We start from the raw sequence: 23650 nt of genomic DNA, 5'->3' as shown, positions 1-23650 counted from the left end.
GCAACATAGGTGAGTTTACAGGTGCATATTATCATGCAAAACTTGCTGCAGATTGCTTGGGGTTAGACAGTGAAGAGCCAGCTGAGAGGCAGAATGAAAATCCAGCTCAAACAAAATTTCCACACTATTGCATGCACACACACACGCAAAACCCCCTCACAGATCCCTGCACATATCAAACTTCCTCATTTCTGTACAAGAGGAAAACTATTCTGGGCATTTCAGACTGACTGGCAAGCATCAGCAAGAGGTAGCAGATTCACCAGAAACTTGGCTTGCAAGACTTCCGCCTGATTTGCAAGCTAAGGCAGTATTAAAAGAGAAGAGTCAAATAGATATTTGCTTGGCAGAATCAAACCTCGTACTCCATCCAGCAAGAAAAAAAATCAGTGCACTCTATCAGAGTGTCCATCTTCACTGATTCCTGCATGGGATGGTTTAAGTGGTACCCGATCAGGGAGTATTCACTGCCCTTTGCCAGTGCTGATACTCTCACTGAGTATCTTCAAGCAGGTCACTGAAGATAACACGTTTAAAAGTAGCTTCTGCTTTTCAATGCGAGGATTAGACCAACTCATTAAGAGGATCTAGAACCCAAAGCTTCAGAGAGACTTCCAGGAACTAGGACAGATCAGCAGATCTTCATCCTGTCTTGGCTGAGGTGCCACTGTCTAGGGTTGCTTTGGGAAAAAAAAATGGTGTTCACATGTCTGACTTGCCACTTACAAAAGAGTAAAATAGCAGAAACTGCCCAAACCAAGGAGCTAGGTGTATTTGTCATCAGATTGATTCCATTACAGTATCCTCTGCAATTTGAACATGACTTTTATTTTAATAATTTCTGCACCAGAAATATAACACTGTAGAAAACATTAAACCCATTGAAAATGACCCTATCACTGTGTGGAGAGGAGCTGCGGGCAGGGAGAGCAGAGGCACCCAGCTTTACACGCACTTAGTGTCAGCAGCAGTGCATGGCACTGCTTGGTTCTGCTCCGTCCAGTGCATCCAGCACGGGCCTATTCGACAGGACACCTGCATTCTCCTGGTAGTGATGGCTTTTCCTCTTGTCACTGGCTTTATGTACTTGTATAACAGATGACCACATTCATGAGCAGGATACATGCCATGGGCTGGATTATCAAATACATCCTATGGGATGCATAAGAGTACTCTTCTGACCTCAGACCAAAGCCAGAAGGGAGGATCTGGTAATAAGAGCACCTACAAGGCTCAGTCTCTCCTGCAGTCAGAACTTCTGGCTGACCTTGTTCCTTTTTCCATAAGACAACACAGCCTAGTTCATCCTACATCAGGCGAGGAAGGCTGCCTCCTCTCAAAAACAGAGAAGGGAAGGGAGAAGACACTTCATGCAAGGTTCTGCAGGGAAAAGATCCTTTCCAAACCTCTGTATCTCCCTCTTACTCATTTCTCTGCCTCCTCTGTGCCTGCAGCTGTTCAAGGAAGAAGTCCTTTGTGCAGGGCCTTGAGCACCATCCTCGCCAGCAGAAGGAGGTCACAGAGCAGTGCTGGAAAGAACCCAAAAGTGCAGTTCACTGGAATTCTGTGCTCATCTTAGCCAGTCAAAGGCTGGGCAAGGACTCCATTCAAAGCATCTATCCACTCCCTCTGATCACTGTCATTATCACACATAAACACAAACTCCCTCGTTGGTGTCACCACAGTGATCCCTGGTTTCCTCTTCTTCACCTGGACTCCCTGGGGAAAGCCATCTCGTACTTCATACCCCTCAGCTGCACTTCCAATATAAACACGGCCCTGTTCGAATGCATCCTAGAAAGAAGGAACCAGAAGACACCCATTAGCCAGCCGACAGCGTGGCTCCAGCAGCCACTGTTCTGTCCTTTGAGGTGGAGCAGGAACGGGGAACCATGGAGCAGACGTAGCTCTGATGACAAGTAGCAGGAAACACAACAGCTTTTTTACACAGCTGTTCTCCAAAGAAAGAAGTGAGGACCTGCCTGTGCAGAGCTTAAGGGTGTTCAGGAGGGGCACGGGAGGATATTCTTGGGGTCAAATGTGTCAGGTGTTGGGAAGCATTCAGTGTTAGGAATGGGGGGCTCTCAAGCCTGTTATTAGCATTCACCTAATGCTACATACCCACTTGCAATGAGCTGGGAGCGAGGGCTATAACAGCTCATGGTAGATATAGTGATTTTTAAGACTTGGATCTTCCTTGCAGAAACTAAGAAGACCAGAGTTCCCAAATTGCTAAGCTCCAAAGAGAGCCAGCAACAAAGGAGCTGAAGAGCTTGTGTAGCCACTGGCAGAGAGTGCCAAGAGCTCTGCCTACCTCGTGGAGGGACCTGGGGAGCAGTGAAGAACAGTTTTCTTACCAGCGGATTTTTAAAGTAAATCAGGATCCTCTCTTGAGAGTCCAGGCTGAACCAGCGCATCTTAAAGGCCTCCTTCTGCTGCAAGGAGATGGTAGAAGCTCTTTAAAGACCAAGTCTCAAAGGGGAGTCAAAAGGACTCCCTTTCCTGTCTTATTTTCCACACAAAATTAAACATAATTTCCAAGGATAATATAGGCTAGAATTGAATCTCTTTCATTGACCCAGAAAGCAATTAGTCACTCAACAATTTTCTATTAATCAGCACAGCATTATCAAATATTCTCCAACTGGAAAAATCCTGTTTGCTTAATGCCCAGTAAGTAAGCTGAACATACCTTTGGTCCTGTTTTCTCCATGTATCCTTCTTTGGTATATTCTCTTGTAATCCTGGGTATGAGCTAGGGGAACAAACGCACACAAAAATGTCTGCCACGTCCTTCGTTCTCACTTTTCTGTTCTGTTTCCGTTCAAGCCAATCACCATCAATTTTAGCTTTTGGGGACTGAGGTTTTTTGACTGCTCAGTAAAAGGGAAGTTTGAAATAAAAAGGAACATAATGGGTTTGTTTTGTTTCACAGATTACTCTTTAAAAGGATCACATGGAGACTTTATGGCCCGAATGTAGAGTTCCTTTTTTTGCAGGTTATCTACAGGGCAGCCATTCCTTCCACCTCCTCTGTCTATTCCTTAGGCTCACTCACTATTTAGTGATTAGTGTCACTTTTCTTGTTATCACAGTTTGTGTAATTAAACACAAATATATTCTGAAAAACAGCAAAGATTTAACTTGTACATCCAAACTCCACCAGGAGGAGGGACAAAGTTTTGAGTCTTTTTATCCAAAATATTTGGACTTTTTTTATCCAAAATTCATCTATATCTAGCTGTGCAGATAGAAAAAGCTTCATATATATCAAATAACTGGGAAAAAAATAGCACAGTCTCCTAACAGAAATTATCAAAGTTAATCTTACAGAATTATTATCTCTAAAGTTGGCTCTCTCTGCGTTACTACATTTGCTTGTGTGTTTGCCACCATTTCTATGCATTTTTACCCGAGGCCATCACACAGTCAGAATCAATGAGTAGTTTTATTCAAGCCTATGCCAGCTTCATACACGGCAAGGCTGCTGCCACCAACTCACAGCTTTAGCCCCAGAGAAAATGATTTCTCCTGCTGTGTTTGCACAGGCTGCTTTAAGCCCTGGGTGGTTCTCACCTCAGCCTCAGGAACATCAGGAAAAGTGGTTCTCAGGTAATGGTAACGTGCTGCCCGAATAGCATTGAACCAGTCAACAATCTCCTAGGGGAAACAGCAAATGCAAACAAAAAGCAAGGATAACACAAGGGGGAAAAGTGCAGCCTCTCTTACGCCTTCCGGCGACTTTGCAAAGATGCATTTTCTCCCAAAGGGTCAGGGTGTCAGGGCCTCATTCCAGACATCCAAGAAACAATGAACCTCCAAAATACTTTTAAAATGCCCAGACTCCTTGACTTGTCTGTTCGGGGAGTCACCCTGTTCTGTGTACACAGCCTTTTTCAGTTTATTCAATTACAAATAGTTGAAAAACTTTTGTACCTGGAAAGACTTAAGAACTACGGCAAAAGGAAAGACCAGGAACCTAAAAAGCCCTTTAGACTCCTATTTTTAAAATTGTCATGTTTTGGGTAGATGTAATGAAGAACAACAATATATTGAAGTATATTGCATATACAATTGTATTTGGTAATTGGATAGTGTATATGTGTCAAGAAGACTTCAAATCATATAACCACTGAACAGTATAAAGTTATTAAATATCTATCTTATAGTATCTTATGTATGCGCCCCACAGAAGCCTTTGGATTATTCCGTGTGTGAAGATGAACATAAGCCCTCCACAGAACAGGAGCAAGATAAGACCAACTATAGCTACTAATGTCAAATTCTGCATTTCTCTATATTCTACAAATCCTAGCAATTTGAAATAAAATCAGATCCTGCAGGAGCAGCATCTTTTCCAAACTACAGATCCGGCACCTAAGAATCTTTTTCATTCCAAAATCCCTCTGGTACTTACCTTTCCACTTTCATGATAGACAAAAAGGTTCCGTATTTGACCATCTGTGTTGAACGTGATCTGCAGCCCATGAGCATGTTTCATTTTCTCTGTCTGGAACATCGCATTCAGTGTCTCAATGCTGATAACAGCTTTTGGACTTTTACACTGTGAAATGAAAAACACAGTTTATTAAAGTACTCTTAGGGCAGACAGTGGACCACAGATGAACTGCATGAGAATTAGATCCCTACTGAGCAGAAAGGTGGCATCCCAAACTATCTGCATATCAGATATGCCTGATATATGAAGCCTTGATTACTTGTGTCACATAAAATTACTTATAAGAATGACTCCCTTTCCCTAACAGTGCTGGGTGGCTGTTTGAGAAGGATGTTTCTGAACAGGAAAGAATGGATTCTCTCTCCAGCCTTACAGTTGCAGAGCAAGTAACAACCCTCTCCCGTGGAAAAGAGACACCTCGGAGATGATAATGACAGAAGTTGCTGGAAGAATATTTCGGTAACGTTAGAAGTAACAGCTGCCAACAGACATCTCTTCTACCTTGCCATTCAGCTTCCAGTATCCCTTTCCTTCACTCACTGAACAAGGAGGCAGTTTTGGGGCTAAGGGATAAGGAAAAGGGCTACACCCAAACGAGCAACTGCCTGAGATACCACAGATGTCAGCGGGGAGGTGCCTGGGCAGCTCCAAACAGGCGGGCAGAGCCGACGCTACCAGTGCTGTTATTGCTAGGTTTGCAGCTGGATGTTGGCGGCTTCAGGCCCAGCCAGCTCTGGCCAAGGACTCACCTCTTTGGTGTAGTACTTCATGATCCCTTCCCCTGCTGACAGAATAAACCGCCTCTTCTGGAACTGCCTGCTGTCCCGTCCTCGCTTCCAGAGGAATCCCTCACGGCTGCCTGCAGACTCGACCAAGACACACGTCAGAGAGTTTCTAGACTTTTTTTCCCCCATTTGAAAATTTTCACCTCAAATGCAGAAAAATCAGTGGCAAGCCAAAGAATTGTAAGATCACACACGTGAGCTAAACGCTCCCTGCACTCATGTAAAGTGCCTTCTTTGGGAGCTTCCCACGGTTATAGACTCAGAAGCAGGGCCTGCACATCCAGCAGCTCAAATACTGCAAGCCATCCTCAAACACCTTCAAACAGAGCACTGTGGTGCTGGCCCTATGGGTAACACCTTTTCCCTCACAACTTTAACTTTTACCTGCAGAACAAGGATCATGAAAGACCTGGGTGGCAACAAATTCCTCACGCTCATATTTAGCTCTAATCCATTGTTCTCTTAAAACCCTGAAAGAAGAAAACATGGATAAAGCTGATTTGCCTCAAATTCATTTTTTGCAGATTCAGGATTTCAGGAATTCGGTAGCTCTGTAGTACTGAATAAACCAGCAACTTACAAGCAGTCTTTGGACTGAGGGATGTAGTAGTAGGGAGGGACTTTTGCCTCATATTTAGCTTTGGCATGAAGGTTCCCATGACTTTTCATAAACTGAAATATAAAAGAAGTTTCCATTAGGTAGACCACTCCAAAATCAAAATTGCATCATTAACATAAAATGAAAATCGGATCAAAGGGAGCTCTGCACTTTTTGCTCAGTCCTGCCATAGCCCTCTGTGTATGTTTGCATAAGTTTATATAGTTTTGGCACTTACAGATTGTACTTTTTAGGCGGATGGCCCTTTTAATATCTGTTTGTAGTCCTGAACCAGACAGAAAGGATCACAAGACTGTGGTTGATGATTAAAAGAACAAAAGAAAACGAGGAGAAAATATATTTGTTTGTGATCTCCCTATATCATCTCCTTTAGCCCTAAACTGCAGGTCATACAAAGAAACACAACTTGGGAGAAGGATGAGAGGCTGAACGGACACTTAAGAAGGGTGTTTTGCTTACTAAACAGTAGGCGCCCTCTGAAAGTACCTGCAGCCTTGCAAACCACAACGTGTCGTTACCATGTGCTACACAAACCAGAAAAGCAACGAGCAAGTAGCACCTAAATTCTCCCTACTCCCCTTGGAGTTAACTTGTCCCTGGCAGCTCTGCTCCTCTGTCCATGGGGATGGCAGGTGAATGGGGAGACAGAGAAGACTATGCTGAAAGGTGGAGGAAAAAAAGCAAAATCTTGCTTAAATCTCCTGTACCTCGATAAGATCGTTCTCCCAGAAGTCAAGCCAAATGGATTTGACCCTGCTGATTTGAGGAAGATTGCGATGGATCCCGGAGCAATTCAGACAAATGAATATTCCAAGTCTGTAGGAAGTCCACTCTGTATCTAGACAGAAGCACAAAGAAAATGGTAACACATGGGGCAAGGCACAGCCACCGTCAAGGACAAAGAGCAGGAGCGCTGCTCAGCCTGGGCCCAGCAGCCAAGGCAGCCCCTGCACTTCAAGCTGTCACCTCGGCGCATGCAGACCTGGCGCTGGCTTCCAGCAGCACCGAGCGCAGCCCTGCGCCCCGGGTTCCTCGCGTTTGTCTGCACATCTGTTGAAAATTAACGAGCCTGTGCCAGCAGCCTGACAGCGACGCCAAGGAACCCAAGGAGAACAACCCTCCTCCGGAGCCGGGACAGCGCCCGCTTGCATGGCGGCCCCAAAACCACCCCACGGAGCCGCAGCAGGTTCCTGAGTGGGACCTTCCACCACCTCCCCTTATCGCATCCCGCACACGCAGCGGCAACGGCCGCACAGCGCGGGCTCCATAGCCCCTCCGCGGGTTTCCCGTGGGCTCCATAGCCCCTCCGCGGGTTTCCCGCGGGCTCCGCAGCCCCTCCACCGTTTTTCCCGTGGTCTCCACAGCCCCTCCGCGGGTTCCCCGTGGGTTCCGCAGCCGCTCCGCGGTTTCCCGCGGGCTCTGCTCCCCCAGCCCCGGGGAAGCGGCTCCCGCGCCAGCACCTCCCTGCGCGGGGCTCCTGGCGGCGGGACCCGCGCGGAGCCCCCGCGGGCGCGGGCGGCGCCTGCCCCGCTCCCGGGCCCGGCCCTACCGGGCGCGCCGCAGTCCGCGCAGCGCTCGTTGCCCGGCGCCCGCAGCAGCTCCAGCAGCAGCGACTTGTTGCGGTCTCGCTCCATCATCATCATCACCATCATCACCATGGCCGGCCGGGAAATGAGGAACCGGAGCGAGCGGCGGGACGGGGAGGGGAAGGACCCGCTCCCGCTGCCGGCCCCCGGGGCCGCCCCCTGGCGGTGCCGCAGCCCGGCCCGGCCCGTAACGGCCCCGGCTCGAGCGCGGGAAGCGGCGGCGCCGCCCGCGCGCTGCGGGAAGGCGGGACGGAGGTTCCGCCGCCGCCGGTGCTCCGGGCCGGCAGCCCCGCGCTGGGCACGTAGGAGGCAGCGTGTACCGACCTCTCCAAGGGCCTGACGATGTACAAAATGGTACAGAGGGGGTTTTAGTTAAAACTTTCATTTTAGGCAAAAAGGAGCACGGGGGAGGGTGGTTGTGTTGCTGTAAAATGGCCCGGGCTCCCTTTGATCAAAAGCAGCTGCCAGTTTGGGGCTGACAAAAACCAGAATAGGGTCAAGCCACAAAAGGAAGAACATGGTGTAAGAAATAATGACCCTCTGCCTCTGGTAAAGACAGGAGAGGAAGTTACAGAGCAGCAGCAGAGCTTGGGATAGAACATTGTTCAAACCTCTGTATCAAAGTGCATCTTTCTGCTCTTACCCATTGTATACCGGCCTCTAAGGTGTCCTTAATTGTCCCGTGCCAGAGGCTGCTTTGCTCGTTTAACATGTGCTGTTCTTGCCCTCCCCATAAAATGTAATGTGTATGATAATAGCTATTTTGCAAGGGGGAGAAGCTTCACTAAATGTTTTTGTTGAGCTAGGGCTCAAGCATAGATTTTCTTTCCTTTCCAGGTACTTTGCTCAGTCCCAGGAGTCTGAGTTTTTTATTTTTTTTTTTTTCAATTCCTGGTCCTGATGAACTTTATCTTAAATTGACAAATGACAAATGGACTGCTTAAGTAAAAGATAAAGTGCATGTTCATTCTCATTGCACAGAAATGAAGAGTTGCTCCTATCTTATCCTGAGGAAGTGAAACACTCGCTTCTGCCGTACCTTGCAGTCGGGTGCTTGCCAGCACCATGCCTGGGAGAGGCTACGGAGAAAAGAGAAGAAATTCTCATGCAAAACTCTTTAGAACCACAGAATGGGCTCTGAAAGGAATCAACTTGCCTCCCCCTGCTTTCTACTTTGTGTTTACATTATCTACATACTTTCTAACAGAGAGGAAACCAGCTGTAGAAGTATGAAGTATTAGGTCACTCTCCCTTATAACCTAGCTAGATTAAGATTGCCTTTAAAAAGGAGTATAGAAGTAGTTTTTATTTTCACTTAAAAAAACAAAACTGTACAGGAATCACTTAGACCACTATATAAATTTGTGCAGATTTAATCGCCATCACTTTAGTTCACTCTCACTGGGCATGTGGGCTATTGAAAGACAAAGCTACAAAGAAAACTATCTACTATGCAAAAGCTTAAAATAATTTACTGCTGTTCATAAATATTTTTTCATTCATTCTGAACATCTTTTAAGATATAAAGAATACAAAAAAATGAGAACAGAGGTTACTAGAAAATGACCTCCCTTATTATTACAGAAGCACAAGGGAATTGCTGTGCCTCTGCATGGCCCCATTCCATCTCATACTCAGTTTGAGAAAGAACAGTCCAATTGTAACCAAGATCATAAAGCAAATGGTTAAGTAGTTCCAGTTAAAAAGAAAAAATATTTAAAATAGTTTTTATGGACTGAAAAATATTTTAAAAGTCTTTATACATCAGAAATATTCAGAATTATAGCAAAATCTCACAAATTTATTTATATAAAAACAGCTTCGATCACAAATAGTCAGATCGAAGTCTTGTGAAATGCAAAATGCAGTATAAAAATAGAATATACAAGATTAGAAGTAATTAAATATTACTGAATGCAAAGTAACACTGGTAAAATTGTTATTTACAAAATCTTGGCTAATGTTTGAGTCCCTCTTGAGCTGAAGTCATCATTTCCCTACTACTTTAACCAATTAATATGAAAGTCTGACAGCTGTAAACAGTGAATGAACTGAAACCACTGTATACAAGTGTATGTACATTAAGGCACACGCTTTGCAGTGACTGTTACCCCGTTGTTACAGTGAAACAAGACTTGGTTTTAGAAGTTGACATTCTTCTTATCCTCTTATACTGGTTATTCAGCACTTACGTGCAAATTCAGAAGGTCTATCATAGTGAAGCGGTTTCCCTGGAAAAATAAGCTTATAAGGAAAGTTGTGCCAGCCGCTCATCACAGAAGCACTTCTTGCCACATGACACAAATATGAAGTAGTCCTGATTAGTCTGTGCATTTAGTACTCTAAACACACTGGACAAGCACCAAAAACCACATTTCAGCTGTGAAAAGCAGTATCATGACAGCAGGTATATACATTATTTTAAATATTTATAGAAATTTAATATACAAACAGCTCTGAATATACAATAATGTGTGAGAAAAGAAAAAGAAACTCAAGCTATGGTGAGGTACCACTATCAGAATCATTCACACAGAGTAATCCTGCTCTTAGCCATTTCAAGGGAATTCAAAAGACAGGCTGTTTATTGTTTGTCTGGATATTTCAAGATGAATTCCTTCAAGATAATGCAAGAACCTAAAAAAGAAAAGCCACAGTAAATACAGGAAGATAAAGATATTTCCAAATTCTAGGCAAGATTCTCAGTGCTTAGAGAAGCAAATATTCATCTTTCTTTTCAAAAGTATTTTATTTTACTATAATTCTTAACCACTCTGTAGCATTTAGGGAAAAACAAGACCTACCTTCTTTTAGTTTTTCCTTGCTCTTTAAGCTTCTCAGACCTACAGATATTGCGAAGAGTTGGGAGATATTCGACTATGCTGGCTTGTTTATTACCCAGGTTTAAAGGCGTTCTGGAAAACACAGTTCTGATGACTTCCTGCCTCTTCTGTGCTTTCTTGTGAATGCTAAAATGGAGAAGGAATTCTTATTGTTTCTTGTTCAAGAACATTTAAAACATTTTATATCCTTAATATCAAATCCACTTCCTTAAAACTCTGTTAGGAGACACAGATGTGCCAAAATCTTTGCACTGTACTAGACACCCAAGACTTACTGCACGCTGTTATACAGCATCACAAAGGCTGCAGGTTGGGGACAGAAACATTAGGGACGGTCATTGGTTCCTTCAGCTCTCTGAGCTTAATTACAGAGACTAATCTTTACCATTGAGTCCTTACGTATGTAAGCTCTAGTGTATCTGTCAGACGAGGTCCCCCAAAGCATCTGTTGTCTTTAAAAGCGTGACTCGTATTTGCCTCAATGGCAAAACCCAACCAATGCACTGCAGCGTAGGCGCCGAGGGCAAGGTTTTACTCGTAACATATTGGCTGAACTTGGTCATATGCTTGCTCAGTCAGACCCATTTTGCCAAACAGATCACTTTAATGCTGCTAAACCATGTTTTTCAGTGTTCTGAGATGTAACAAAAACATTCACAGTGGCATGAATGTGGACATGTAGTATCCGAAACTCGCTGTTCCCTACACAAGGAGCTGTACTGAATTCCAGGAAATAACAGCAAGGTCTTACCTTGAATCAGCTGCCTGGCTGAAGGACACATGATTTCTCGTGTTTGAAAGAGGTAACACAAGTCCATCAAGCTCCTCACTTTTGGGTGTTTTACTGGCACCCAAAGAGGCCTCCAAGTCTTTTGAAATATTATGAGAACATTTGTAAAAACTGAGAGCTTCAATAGTTGCCTTGAGTTCACTACAGCTCTGGAAACACCACCAATCAGTATTTTCTACACTGAATTCATCCGAAAGACCATTTTTGATTTTGCCATTTGTCCAATTAAACCCTTCATCTTTAGAAAACTCCAGTGGTTCCTTGGTATTAGTGTTTATACAGCAATCTAAAAATGACATGTTCTCCACAAATTCAGTCAGTGAATTCAGACACTGAAAGACAACCGCACAGCTCTTCTCACTTGTTTTTCTTTTAATTTCCGTTTTTTCTTCTTTATCCATCAATTTTAACTCCTCTTTGTTTTCCTCAATACATGATATAGGAGTATCTGATGGCAAAGTTATAAATTCAGCCGAGTAGTTGAGTCCAGTATCAAATAAATCACTGTCATCCAGTATATCAAGCCTTTTCTGGTTCTTTATCTTTTTAGCCTTTTTTCCAGCGCTGCTTTTCCCAGTGCAAGAACTATTAATAGTTTTGTTATTTGAAGAAACTACAGTAGTCCTTTCAAGTAGTATAGGGTTAGAGGTCTCGGACTGTTTTGGAAGAAAATGCACTGGCAACGGAAGAATAAATTCAAGGTTACTATATATAAAATCCACTTTCTTCATCTGGAATTCTGTGAGAAGCCGTATCAATTTATTCCAGTCATCCATGGTTGTGATTTTGTGCTGTAAAATAGTAATTGTGAGGAAAAAATATTGATAAATTCTGTTTTTCTTTTGGAAAAAAGTGTTATTACATGAAGTCTTCTTTTTTTAGCTTTATGAGTATAAGGCAAGGGACTGTTTGCTTGAAGAAAGCTGTCCCATTTTGCATTAATCGCTATAGGATATCAATTTCTACAACTTTTTTTTTTGTCCCAAATCATTTTCTTGTAAGATGGTATCCATAACAGCAATTATCTGAACATATGCATGGTAATTAGTCAAAGTATTTGCTATCCAACTATAAAAGTACCTGAAGAAATGTAAACAAGTCTTCTGAAGGCAACAAGATATTCTTTAGGCCAAGCAATGTTTCCACACAGCCTGTATCACATTTCGGAATCTCCCAGAGATCTGTATCAGCTTGAGAAGAATCAGTCTTGGAATCAGTAGTTTTTTCAGAATTAAGCACTTCATCTGTCTTACTTGTCTCATCTCCTCCTGCACAAAGATAACATGCTTTACTTGAAAAGTAAAAGGTGCATCACAAAATAGTTGATTTTTTTCCCTTTTTTGCCTCAATTTCTTGTTATCAACAATTATCTTCTTGGCTATAACTCATTAGATGACTAAAAACCAGCAAACTCTGAGCTGACTACGGGCTCCCCACTCTGGCAGAAGAGAAATGGAAGATAAAAATACTATCCATCATTTTCATACTTTAGATGTAAAAGTAAATCAAACAAGTAAATCAAACATATGTATATATTTTTTTTATATATATAAAAATAAATAAAACAAGATTTTGAAACAGAAAAACCAAACTAAAATAAACATTTATTTATTATTGTGTGTGTTAAGTATCTTAAAATTATCAACTACTCATACATGTCTAAGACTCATTTGATTTAACCAAATACACGCTAAGATGGACAACCTAATCCTTTAAATTACATCAACGTACCATGGAGTGCCAAATGTTTCTCTTTCAAATATCCACCTCCACTTCTAATCCAAAATTGTAAGAAGAGAACACTTTGTCTGATATCACAGTTATTGGTGGTTAACAAAGCAGCCAAATCTTTCACATCTGTTCGCAGATTTTCAGCCAGACACAGCACTTGCAGATAGCTAGCAGCATTTACCTGAACAAAAGACAAAGACCGCTGAAAAACAAATCTTATCCATCCAGACATAAGCTGCACAAATAGTTGTATAAATTTGTGGAATACATTTTTCCTTCTAGTACAGTACATCAAAATGGATTACAGTTATATTAAAACTTCTGTAGAAGAGCAGAAATAAATTACTTCATACTGAAAACTGAGTTGTGATGTGTTTATTCTATTTCATAAATATAAAAATACTAAATGATTATGAAAAAAGTAGTTTTACAATAAAATAGGTATAAAGTGGATATAAACTTACGTCAACACTTAAGTTCCCATCTTAGATTAAGTGACAAATACTCACTAGGGATGTACATGCATTTTCAAACACAGACTTACCAAGGAAGGGGTTCTAAAGTTGATTTCTTCAAAATAGCCATCAAACATTAAACTAAATGTTGGATCTACATAAAGAGATATCAGTTAATTGCCATGAAGTTGCATTCAAAACTAATTTCCTTTAATCATTAAAGCAGCCAGTTGAAGCATCTTTGTTTGAACACCAACAAACTCCTTTTATGTTTCCAGATTCATTGCATTTTACATTCAGGAGCTGCACTTGACCATTATTATTTAAATCATTCTATTCAAATACGCTCTACTGTCTTGAAAGTCTAATTACTGAAACAAATCCTACTCACCATTAGTAGTAAGAACTACAGGCCTCTTTGCAGTTGCCATGAATGTCTTTATTGCATTGAGAAACCCTGCATCTTCATCAAATATTATATCTACCTATAGAAAACACAACAGAAATACCAAACACCAATAGTTTCAACATTGGGTACAAGCTATGAATGCAGTCAGACACCATGAACTACAGACTAAGGCTTTTAAAAATATAAATTTTTGAATATATGTGGGCCAAGATAGTAAACATGCTCCAGGCAAGGTCTACTTGTCAGTGTCTTCATCTTTAAAATATGTTTGTAAAAATAATGATCAGTGATAAATTTGTGCAAATCTGATTTTAAAAAAATATATATCAAAAGGATGATGTAATTAAGCACCAAATTCATTTCTAAAACATTGAGAAGCCTTGCATTTGAATTTGCCTAGAAGCCTCAGAGGAAAGCGTTAGGTGTTTATTTTTAACACAAAAAAGTATGCATTGCCCACATCAATATTGCACCTGGGTTTTACCTCTTCAAAGAGAATGAGAGATGTTGCACTTTTTCTGTTGTCTTCTCCTCCTTCAACTTCTTTGTTTACTGACTTAATTTCAGCATCTTTCTTTTCTTCACATGAGTCCTGATTATTTTCTGCAGATGGCAAAACAAATTAACAGTAGAGGAAGACTGAACACTGGTTTCAAAAAGACATCTAGTGTATAAACTACTTATACTTACGAAAATCTACACCAAAGTAAAATATAAATGTGACCTATAATGTTTTCTGATGTCTTCTTAAAAAAAAAAAGGCACCTTTAATTCTGTGGCAGTAATTTTGTATGCACATATACTATCTATCACAATGAACATCTCACCCCCATCTGGAACAAGCAAGACAGAATGAAAGTGAGTTTATAGTTTTTATACTGACGGTCTCTGCTTGTCCATGCACCAGTTGACTCTCCTGTACTGGAATGGGATGCACTTTCTACATAGATAAGTGCAGAGGTATTTTTAAGAAGCCATAACTGGCTGTTAGGGTATAATAAGTATACTTAATTCCACTAATTTTTCCACTTATTTGCAGATATGCACAAAGAAGGCAATTGATCATTAAATAGCAATACCTACCTTTAACTTTTTCTTGCGATGGTATTATTTCGTCATTATTCTTCCGTTTAGAAGAAATTTTGAAATAGTTGGCCAATGTTTTAGGAGGTAAGCTTCGTTTTGCTCCTCTTGGTGAAAGTGGAGGTCTTCTTGGCGAAAGGGCTTTCTTAGGTGAGTATATTTTTTCTACAAGATATGTTTTTCATTAAACTTATGATTTAAAAGTAATTTCCGAGTGACATTTCTCCTTCAAATTTAGAGCAAATACCTGTATGTAGCTTAGTATAGTTTTACCGTGTCTACTTCTGCTTATTTTACTTTTTTTCCCTCTGTACTGTAATAGGGAACAATCTTTGTTTCATGGTCTAGTCAACTGCCACAGTATTTACTTTACTGCTAGAGATTTAACAGATGAAGACAGAAGTCAGACATTCTGAGAAAGTCATTGAATGATCTGGTATGCAGCTGTGTGAACCAGCTGAGCATTTATTATTATGGTAGTCAAAAAATAAAGAAAAAAATTCCCATCTTTTTCAAAGAATTATTGTCTAAAAATTCTTTTAGAAATTCAGTTTCTAAGGGAGACAGATATAGCTATGAAACCTACTTGGTGACTTGACACTGCTACAGCTGTTAAAGAAGCAAGGCTTATGTGCATTTACGCCTTTTTTGTCCACTTGATGAGACTGAGTAGCTTCTTTTAGTTGAGAGAGTATCTGTCTACCACTGCGCTGGCAAGAGGCATTAACTTCAAATATCTGTAACGATATATAATTTATAAAAGAAAATTTAGATTTTTGTACAATTGCTTTATATTGCTAATTACAATTTTAAAAAATGACACTGAAAAGACTCCACAGACCTTAAAACCAAGTTCTTGAGCACAAGCATACACTGCTGCAGTTTTCCCCACTCCTGGTGGACCAGTGATCAGAACAGTATTACAGAGGCTGGTCTCTTCCTCAATATCAGATTTATCATCTTTAAAGTCAAGACTGTCCAAAGAATCTGCAGAATTATTTAAGAGAAAGAAAAAGATTTTTTGGACCATTACCTTGATATTATTTTATACTAACATTAACAAGAAACAGAAACATATATGCATTTTATTTTATTCTATCAGTACCTTCATGTTCCTTGTCCTCCTTTGCCCTTTTCTGATTTCTTTTTTCTTCCCAATCAGCTCTTTTTTTCCATTCTTTTAGCCAACTACAAAGAGGAAAGGACAGAAAAATAAAACTATTATGCAATAAAGCGACTCAAGTTCAAACTGAGCATATTGTAAAATTAGGAGAGATCATCCACCCTTTTGCCTTCTCAAACTTTATCAAATTCCACCAGATTAAAAAAAGTTTTTTTTTTTTTTTTTTTTTTTTTTTTTAAGGATTCTTTCTTTCTTCTCCATTCTATCTGTTCACATGTAGGAAAGCTTGCAAATTATGTAACAAGCAAGAGAACGCTTTGTCATTCATGCCAAGCCTTGTCTAGCAGGGAGATCAGGGAGATTAAGGGCTCTGCAAAGGGGTCACAATAACTTAAAGCAACACAGGGACTTCAACAGGAAGCAGAGCAGATGAGATGGATCTGAGCACTGAATTACCGTGAGTGGCCGAGGCAGAGCAGCGAGGCCGGGCTCGGGGACACTTGCAGGGAAGCACAGACAAGCACTGGTAAGTTGCTACCTCTCATTCACGTGGAGTAAGCAGACAGTACTTTGACAAAAATCAGCTTTACTGATTGTAAGGACGCTAATTACTGAAGTTATCTAATGCAGCATTTCAGGTGTGTTTTTATTTGGAAACAGACGCATTTATAAAGTATTACTACAACACAAGCAATGACCAATACGTCATTCTTACCAACTGGCAATTCATTTAGGCAACTTTTGGAGAGAAAAAAAACAAAACAAAGGCCCCCAAACACACACCCTGTAAGTCTTATTCAAGCACAGCATCAAATTGTTAGTTTCATTTTAAGCATACCCCAGTAGGGCTTATTTAAGACAACGGATCTGTGCTCGCATTTCTGACCTGTGCAGCTTTTCGATTTCTTTCTTGTTCCCTACAAGTTCACTGGAGTCTTGAGGCTGATACTTTTCTGTCCAGAGAACATCTTCCTTTTCACCACCTACAGAAAAAATATCAATTTACTTTGAAAACTAAAGCAGGAAACAACAGCACAAAAGCCACCAGATGATACATATAAGATCCAGTATATAGTTACTATATAGCTCCTATGCTTGAACTTGCACACTTCACTGCTCGCTCATTAGAAAGACACAAAAGTCATAATGACAATAGTGAATATCTTTTAAAACTTCTATGTTGCTCACTTATTATATAATCTATTCCTATTTCCCCATTTTCTCTGTTCACTCACTGGAGCGAACCTGAAACTGTCCAGCACCACCAATAACTACAAAGACATTTAAATCAGGCAAGAAACACTTACCTGAAATGACATTTGGCTCTAAGGAAGCTTCAGCGCCTTCTCTTACAACATTTGCCTTCTGGGTCTTGTTTTCCTCTGCACATGTTGCTAGTCCTGTCTCTGCTTCTGTTTTCCCACCTACAGCAGCACTAACGTTTCTGGCAACTTTGGATTTCATCTCAGCCACTGAATCTTCAATTCGTTTTCTTCTTTTTGATTTGTGGTCTTCAGTTTCTTTTCTTTTCCTTTTAGCTTCTTTCCAGTTCTCAGAGCGCTTTTGATTTACCTCAGACTTCACAGTGCTATTGTTGTTTTCTAAGAGAAAACATCCTTTTAAAATTTCAAGCTACATCCAGCTATATACAGCTATATATTTTAGTCACATTTGAAATAATTTGGTCAAAATAACCTAAAAAGAAGGACCTGTTTATTTCCAATTTCTATAAGTTTCAGGTCATCTTCTTATACCACAGTTTGTTTTGATGGGAGTGGGATTTGTTATGTAAATTACTAACCTTGCAGATTGTTTCCAAAAAGCAATTGTTCCGCTTGCTTTTTCAGAAGCTTGTAGAAGTATTTTCTGACAGGAAATTGGGAGTTGGAGAACATGATCTCATCGAGTAAGTGTTTTCGGAATATTTCAGGAAAAACTGTTCGCTGGTTAGAGAACTAGAATATAGAATAATCATTTAATCATACTGACCAGCAATGACCGTTTTTCATACTTTATGACAAAACTGGTAGGTGTCTTCTAACATAAAGCCCTCAAAAAATCATTTGGTGTTATGATGCAGAAAGGGCAAATCACAAAAAAAATCTAGCTGATATTGAATCAAACCAGTTTTTTTTTTTTCTTTAACTAAAAAAGTCCTAATAGGTAACAAAAAAAAAATTTACTCTTCATTGTTATGGAAACAAAAACAAACAAACAAAAACAGTTTTAAAATACTAACCACAGGTGCAGAAGGGTTTCCACATAGTTTTGTATTCATAGTTGAAAATTCACCAAGTGAGATAGTGATATTTGTGACATTAGTGACTTCAGTATTCAGTTTCCTTAGTTTAGTTAATATAGGACACGATGGTGATTTCAATTTCCACAATGGATAACCTAAAAGAAAAGTGAATCTTCTAACAAAACAGAGGCAGCCAAAATATCCCACATTAATACTGGAATAAATGCTTTTTCATTTACAGCTTAATCATGTCAAAGCCAAGCTTGATTTATATTACACTGACTTTTTCTATTTTTATACTAACTTGACCTCCCACAAGCAAAACAAATTTGCACGCTTGTATATACATTATTTCACCAGTAAGCTGCTCCCAGGTTCTTCACTTTAAATAACAACCTGTGGCCTCTCTCGTTCTCTGTAGGGCAGCTGTTCTCCCCAGGATTGTTTGTTGATTGCTTTGTAATTATAACCTCAGTTATGTCTTGCTCTACCTTCTACCATGCCCTGTAGTATGGGCTTGTAGCAAACTCTCTCACTTAGAGGGAATAAAATGAGCTGCTCTTTGGAAGAGCATTTGGCCTTTGTTAAAAGTTGTTTCTGCCCAATCAGTCTAGCCTGGCCTTTATTCTCCAAATTAGAACTTGAAAGACTGAGTTATATAATCACACATAAAGAATATGGTATTCCTACTCATATAAATGTATATACTACTCTAACATCAATTTAGTGTAAGAGTTGTGCATATAAATAGTGGAAGCTTGTAAGTATTCATTATTCCATAATACATTCTGCTTTACAACTTCTTTTCTGTACAGATCTCCCACAGATTTACTTGAAACTGTTATATAAGTTGAATGAATGAATGAATGAACAAAAGCTTACACTCATCTTTCTGCTGCACATGGACAACTGTCTTGAAAGAGGAACTTGCAACAGAGTAAGCTTCCAGCACCGCTGCCTTCTTCGCAATCTGTCTTTTCAGTAGCTCTGGCAAACCACTCATCAAGAACTCACGTTTCGCTCTGAACTGATCTCCATCTTGAGAATTTTCAGATGCATCTTGGCTTTAATGAAAACAGAAGTTTAAGGATAAAGTAAATACAACTACCGGCTGCATAGAGGTATAGCAGAATTCAGAAAGATTCACTTTATACATTAAATAAGAAATAGTCTGGGAGAACTGTTAAAATTAATTCAACTTTAATGAGGTCGTATTTCATTTTAAAGCTTGGCATTTGTAGAGATTTTTAAAGAAATTCATCCTCCTAATTCAGTATTTTATACAAAGTTCAGGATGTTTTATGTTAGTCATTAGCTAGGTTTTGAAACATCCACAATAGTAGAATAATAGTTAAAGAAGCAAGTCTTCAAAAAGAGAGATATGCAGCTTGTAAGCTTTTGATTTGTCAGTATAAACACATCAATATTTATGCACATTTCAATAAACATATTTCAAGGTTATTTTAATGTTTCTCAATTTTACAATCTTAAATATATTTTGAATTATTAAGCAACTGCAATTTAGAACACTGACCTGCTTTCATCAAAGATTATAATTGGCTCATCCACAGATTTTTTAACATTTTTGCCTAGGAATGAAGGTGGACAGCTTGGTTTTCCTTAAAAGAAAAAGGGGAGGATGGAAGAGAATTATGATTGCACCAATACACATCTCCACTTTCTTCTGTCATCATAATACGCTCTGTAGTCTCCTACTACACAAAGAAACATATTAAAAAAATCCTCTACAGTCTAATTCATATCATAAAAAGGCTATGTGAATATTTTATTTATCAAGACAAAATAGGAATATACTGTAAGGCCATTTTAAAACACGAATTTAAATTCACAATAGAAAATACTAAAAATCCACTTACCATTTGAGTTCTTGGTAACCTTCATATTTTGAGACTTTTTCCCTAGAACATCATTGAGGTTTCGAAGATTCTTCTGTTTCTGCTTCATACTATGCGTTGCAGCAGTGATATCACTCAGGCTTGAATCTAGAATTATTACCGATTCCTAGAGAAAAAGCGAACAAAATAACATGTGAGACAGACACCTTCTAGAGATGCAGGTTGTCATAAAATAGAGAAACACTCACTATCGCAGCACAACTACTTGGGTTTTATAGATCTGCATTAGGACAATCTTTGCAGTCCGAGTCTGGCAGTTTTGCACTACTATTTGCTATTTAGCATAGCGTTTTAATCTCTAGGTACCTTATTTGACTCCTTAACAGAAACGTGTGCAGGACAAGAAACTTTTTTTTTTTCCACTCCCCTAACTTTTGTGGCTTATTTAAGCAGTAAAAAAAGTACACGCGCTTACGTCAGTGTCGTGTAGCTTTTTCTTTTCAGCAAGAGCCTGCTGTCGAGACGAGCGCCTCACCGGCATCGAGTCTTCCTTAGCCCTGGCTCTATTATGCTGTCTGGCCTTTGCTTTTTCGACCAACTGTTTTGCTTTGGATATATTTTTAGAAGTAGAGCTCATCTATGAACAAAGTATAAAATGGGTTAAATATCTAGCAATTTATGGCCATATATCCTGTAAGCACTTCATATATTAATACCATCCTTCATATTCATTAAAGCATCTGATTTGCACATTATATCAAAACATGAAAGACTGAAGAGGAGCAAACTGTAACAAGCTAAACATCCAGACAAGAATAATGAAATACTTGTCAAAAGAAATTGAGAGCCCTACCAGGGGATAGGCCAATTAACTTCATTTCACTATCACACAAAACTGAACATTAATACAATTACATATATACAGTAACTGACACACTTACAATGTTACATAGATTACCTTTATATTTTTGGCTGCAAGTTCTTCATTTTTCATTGCTTCAGCTTTATTTAATTTTTTAGTTGCATTGATCCGTGTAAATCTCATTCTAATTAAAGAAAAATGTTATTGTGTTATTTTTTAATCAAGGAAAATGTTTCTTAAAATTTCATATCCTAAAGCCTTCAAATAATACAGTGCTACAGAAAGAAAGAAATCTCTTCTATAGGTGTATCATTTTTCGCCTTTTGGTGCAAGGACAGTTCTACTGCCAAGTCTGGTTCCACCATATTATCATCCAACATTGTTGATACTCATGCAACATTAGTATGTGTTCCACAAATTTTATTATATTTTACTCCTAAAATACCTGCAAGAAAAGACAGAATATATTCCAAAATGATTACCTTATTGGGCTGTTTGCCTCAAATGGTACTGTAATCACCTCAGCCTTATAGACATTATTTTTCTTCAAGGATTTCTTGTTTGCTTTTGGTGTGGAAGTCTGTAAAGGACTATCACTTAGCTCATTTTCACAAAGGGTATTTTTAATTCTGTCTTTTTTTGGTGTAACTGTTTTGGATGTTTCAATTTTCTTTTTTCTTAAACTCCTCCTTAACTCATTCACTTTTGGACTTGATGAAACTCTTACGTCTAAGCCACTGTCCTCTGTGTGAACATTAGCTTCTGAACACGCATCTTTGCTAGGATCATTAGTTTTTGAGATACTTATTTCCTTACTTTTCAAGGCCTTCTTTTGCCCATTTCCATTTTTCTGAAGCTTTTTAGCTCTTTTGGTTTTAGTTCTATTGTTTTCAGGGCTACTAGGTGAATGCTTGTCCACATAATCTTCTGTTATTTCACTTTCTAATCCCCTATTTGAAGCAAGGGCACCTCCTTCTATAACTTCTTTTGAAGGCTTTGTAATGGTTTGTTTTGGTTTTCCAGGTGCCTTTTTAACTCCAGTTTTTATTACATCTGAGGGTGGTTGTCGAAAGGCTTTCATAAACTGATGCCTTTCTTCTGCAGAACATTTCGACCTTGAAGATTCTGATCCTGCAGTCTCGAGCACAGCCAACTCCAAGTCCTCTTCCTCAATAACAACATTAGATTTTCTTTTCTGAGTAGTTTGCTCAGTTTGTTCATTCTCCGAGGGAGGCAGGCTGCTTTCTTTTTCCCCCACGCAACCTTTTTGCCTCAAAAAAATGGAAGCTAGTTTCCTGGAAGCTTTATGCTCCATACGTAGAGAAGGCAATTTAGGGGGAACAGAATGAATTTGCGCAAGGACAGTGACTGTTTTAAGCAGGGGCTGTTGCTCCTCACACTTTTCGGGATCACTAATGCCATCAGTTTTGACAGTTTCATTTGCCCTAACAGAATTGTCCAGTGTTAGCTTTGTGCCTGCTTCACCATGATCTATACCATCTTCTCCTTGACTCTTCAAGAAGTCCTCAAATGACACAGTTATTACACTCTCATTTACCTGTGACGGCTTATCATCCATCTGAGCTTCAAAACTTGAGTCACTAATAGTAACCTCACACTCGATTTTAGGAGATACCATCTTTTTCTTATCTTTAGGCTCCTTTCTAGGATTTTCATTCATCTGATTTTCAGATGAAAAACTTTCAGACAAGTCCATATTTACTTTGTGCTTCCTTTTCCTCGATTTTCTTATGCTATTTTTCACTGCATTTATTTCAGAGCCAACTTTCTTAGCATTTTTTCTGTACATGACATTGTTTGAGATGTTCTCACTTTGCAGACCATCTTCTACTAATTCTTTTGCACAGTTTTGGTGAACTGAAGTAGAGGTGGCAGTAAAATCATTAGCATCTTGTCTTGGTCCTGTTGTTTCTCTGCTGCTGTCATCACTATTAATTGCTATTACACAATCATTTTCAGATTCCTTCATCTCTCCTAGTTGATTATTTAAATTTATTCTCTTCCCTTTCCTCCTCAGCTTTGAAGGTAGTTTCAAAGGTACGTTGCAATCTTTGTCATTCCCCTCCAACTGTGTTTTATTTTCTCCAGCTACGACTGGCGACGAAGCTCTCTCAGTCAGGGAAGTCTTTTTAAAATAACCCAATATATTGTTGGGCCTCGGTGGTGACAACACTTTATCTGCTGGCTTTACTAATGGTGAGAAGTACCTCGTGATGGTTTTTACAGAAGCATCTTCCTCTCGACGTTTCTTGCATGGCTAGAGAAAACGTTGGGTGTTAATTTTAACGTTTAATTTTAACGTTTGTTTGTTTTCCCCAAAATAACCCGAAGCAGTAGGAAATGTGGAACATCCAGCAGCTCAGTGCCCTGGTGGTGACGATTCCTCCGGGCGGCTCTGCAAGCCCCGTTGCCCCCCAGCTGCCCCCAGCACCCCAGGGTGCTGCCAGGGGTGTGGGCGCCCACCCGTGAGGGAGACACCCGCGCAGTTGCACAACCAGCCCGCCAAACACTTCACGAAGCGGAGCACGGACTTTTTTTTCCTCATCAATGTGAGGAAGGAGACTAAGGACCGGGCAATTCCCTTGTTTATTGGAGCAGACTTCACGGATCAGCGGCTCGCTTGTGCAGCCCCACCAGGAACCCCTGCAAAGCGCCCCAGGGCGCTCCGCGAACGAAGCTTTGGCGCTCGCTGGGGAAGGCGGAGCCCAAACACCCGCCGCGCCCGCCCGTGTCCGCGGGGCCGCCGCGGGCAGGGAGGCCGCCCGGGTCCGCCGCCGCCCGCGCCC

At 40.2% G+C, this 23650-nt stretch overlaps 2 protein-coding genes across 2 annotated transcripts; both read right to left on the bottom strand.

The window, feature by feature from the left end:
- Positions 1-981: 981 nt before the first annotated feature.
- On the bottom strand, positions 982-7500 carry ADAP2 (ArfGAP with dual PH domains 2). The gene is made up of 10 exons (XM_026046775.1): positions 7413-7500; positions 6571-6701; positions 5825-5916; positions 5629-5714; positions 5209-5318; positions 4418-4564; positions 3577-3660; positions 2693-2755; positions 2358-2435; positions 982-1794 (listed from the first exon to the last, which is right to left on the bottom strand). Exons 1-10 carry the CDS (start codon positions 7498-7500, stop codon positions 1576-1578), a joined length of 1098 nt encoding a protein of 365 aa, XP_025902560.1. The 3' UTR covers positions 982-1575.
- Positions 7501-9305: 1805 nt separating this feature from the next.
- Positions 9306-23115, bottom strand: ATAD5 (ATPase family, AAA domain containing 5). Its single transcript, XM_026046823.1, has 22 exons — positions 21326-23115; positions 20940-21027; positions 20457-20618; positions 20003-20147; positions 19660-19744; positions 19008-19189; positions 18123-18280; positions 17685-17838; positions 17191-17484; positions 16770-16866; positions 15866-15948; positions 15602-15747; positions 15347-15497; positions 14761-14925; positions 14162-14280; positions 13660-13753; positions 13358-13422; positions 12814-12994; positions 12163-12350; positions 11044-11873; positions 10254-10418; positions 9306-10086 (listed from the first exon to the last, which is right to left on the bottom strand). The coding sequence occupies exons 1-22, from the start codon at positions 22831-22833 to the stop codon at positions 10008-10010; spliced, it is 5139 nt and encodes a 1712-aa protein (XP_025902608.1). The 5' UTR covers positions 22834-23115; the 3' UTR covers positions 9306-10007.
- Positions 23116-23650: the final 535 nt, after the last annotated feature.

This window comes from Nothoprocta perdicaria, unplaced genomic scaffold (genome assembly GCF_003342845.1).
Source record: "Nothoprocta perdicaria isolate Ctin4 unplaced genomic scaffold, notPer1 scaffold_46, whole genome shotgun sequence".
NCBI lineage: Eukaryota > Metazoa > Chordata > Aves > Tinamiformes > Tinamidae > Nothoprocta > Nothoprocta perdicaria.
Note: the sequence above shows the minus strand (reverse complement) of the source record. Positions and strands in the feature narration are given on the sequence as shown.

Bases quoted from the DNA above. Each gene is read 5' to 3' on its own strand.
- ADAP2 (XM_026046775.1), bottom strand. From the start codon at position 7,500: ATGATGGAGCGAGACCGCAACAAGTCGCTGCTGCTGGAGCTGCTGCGG. The intron at 5,319-5,628 runs GTAAAAGTTAAA...TCGAGTCTGCAG, and splicing joins TCATGATCCTTGTTCTGCAG to GCAGCCGTGAGGGATTCCTC. The intron at 2,756-3,576 runs GTGAGAACCACC...TTGTTCCCCTAG, and splicing joins CTGATGTTCCTGAGGCTGAG to CTCATACCCAGGATTACAAG.
- ATAD5 (XM_026046823.1), bottom strand. From the start codon at position 22,833: ATGAAGGAATCTGAAAATGATTGTGTAATAGCAATTAATAGTGATGAC. The intron at 15,748-15,865 runs GTACTGATAGAA...ATAATTCTGCAG, and splicing joins GGAGGACAAGGAACATGAAG to ATTCTTTGGACAGTCTTGAC. The intron at 12,351-12,813 runs GTACGTTGATGT...ATCTTTGTGCAG, and splicing joins GAAACATTTGGCACTCCATG to GAGGAGATGAGACAAGTAAG.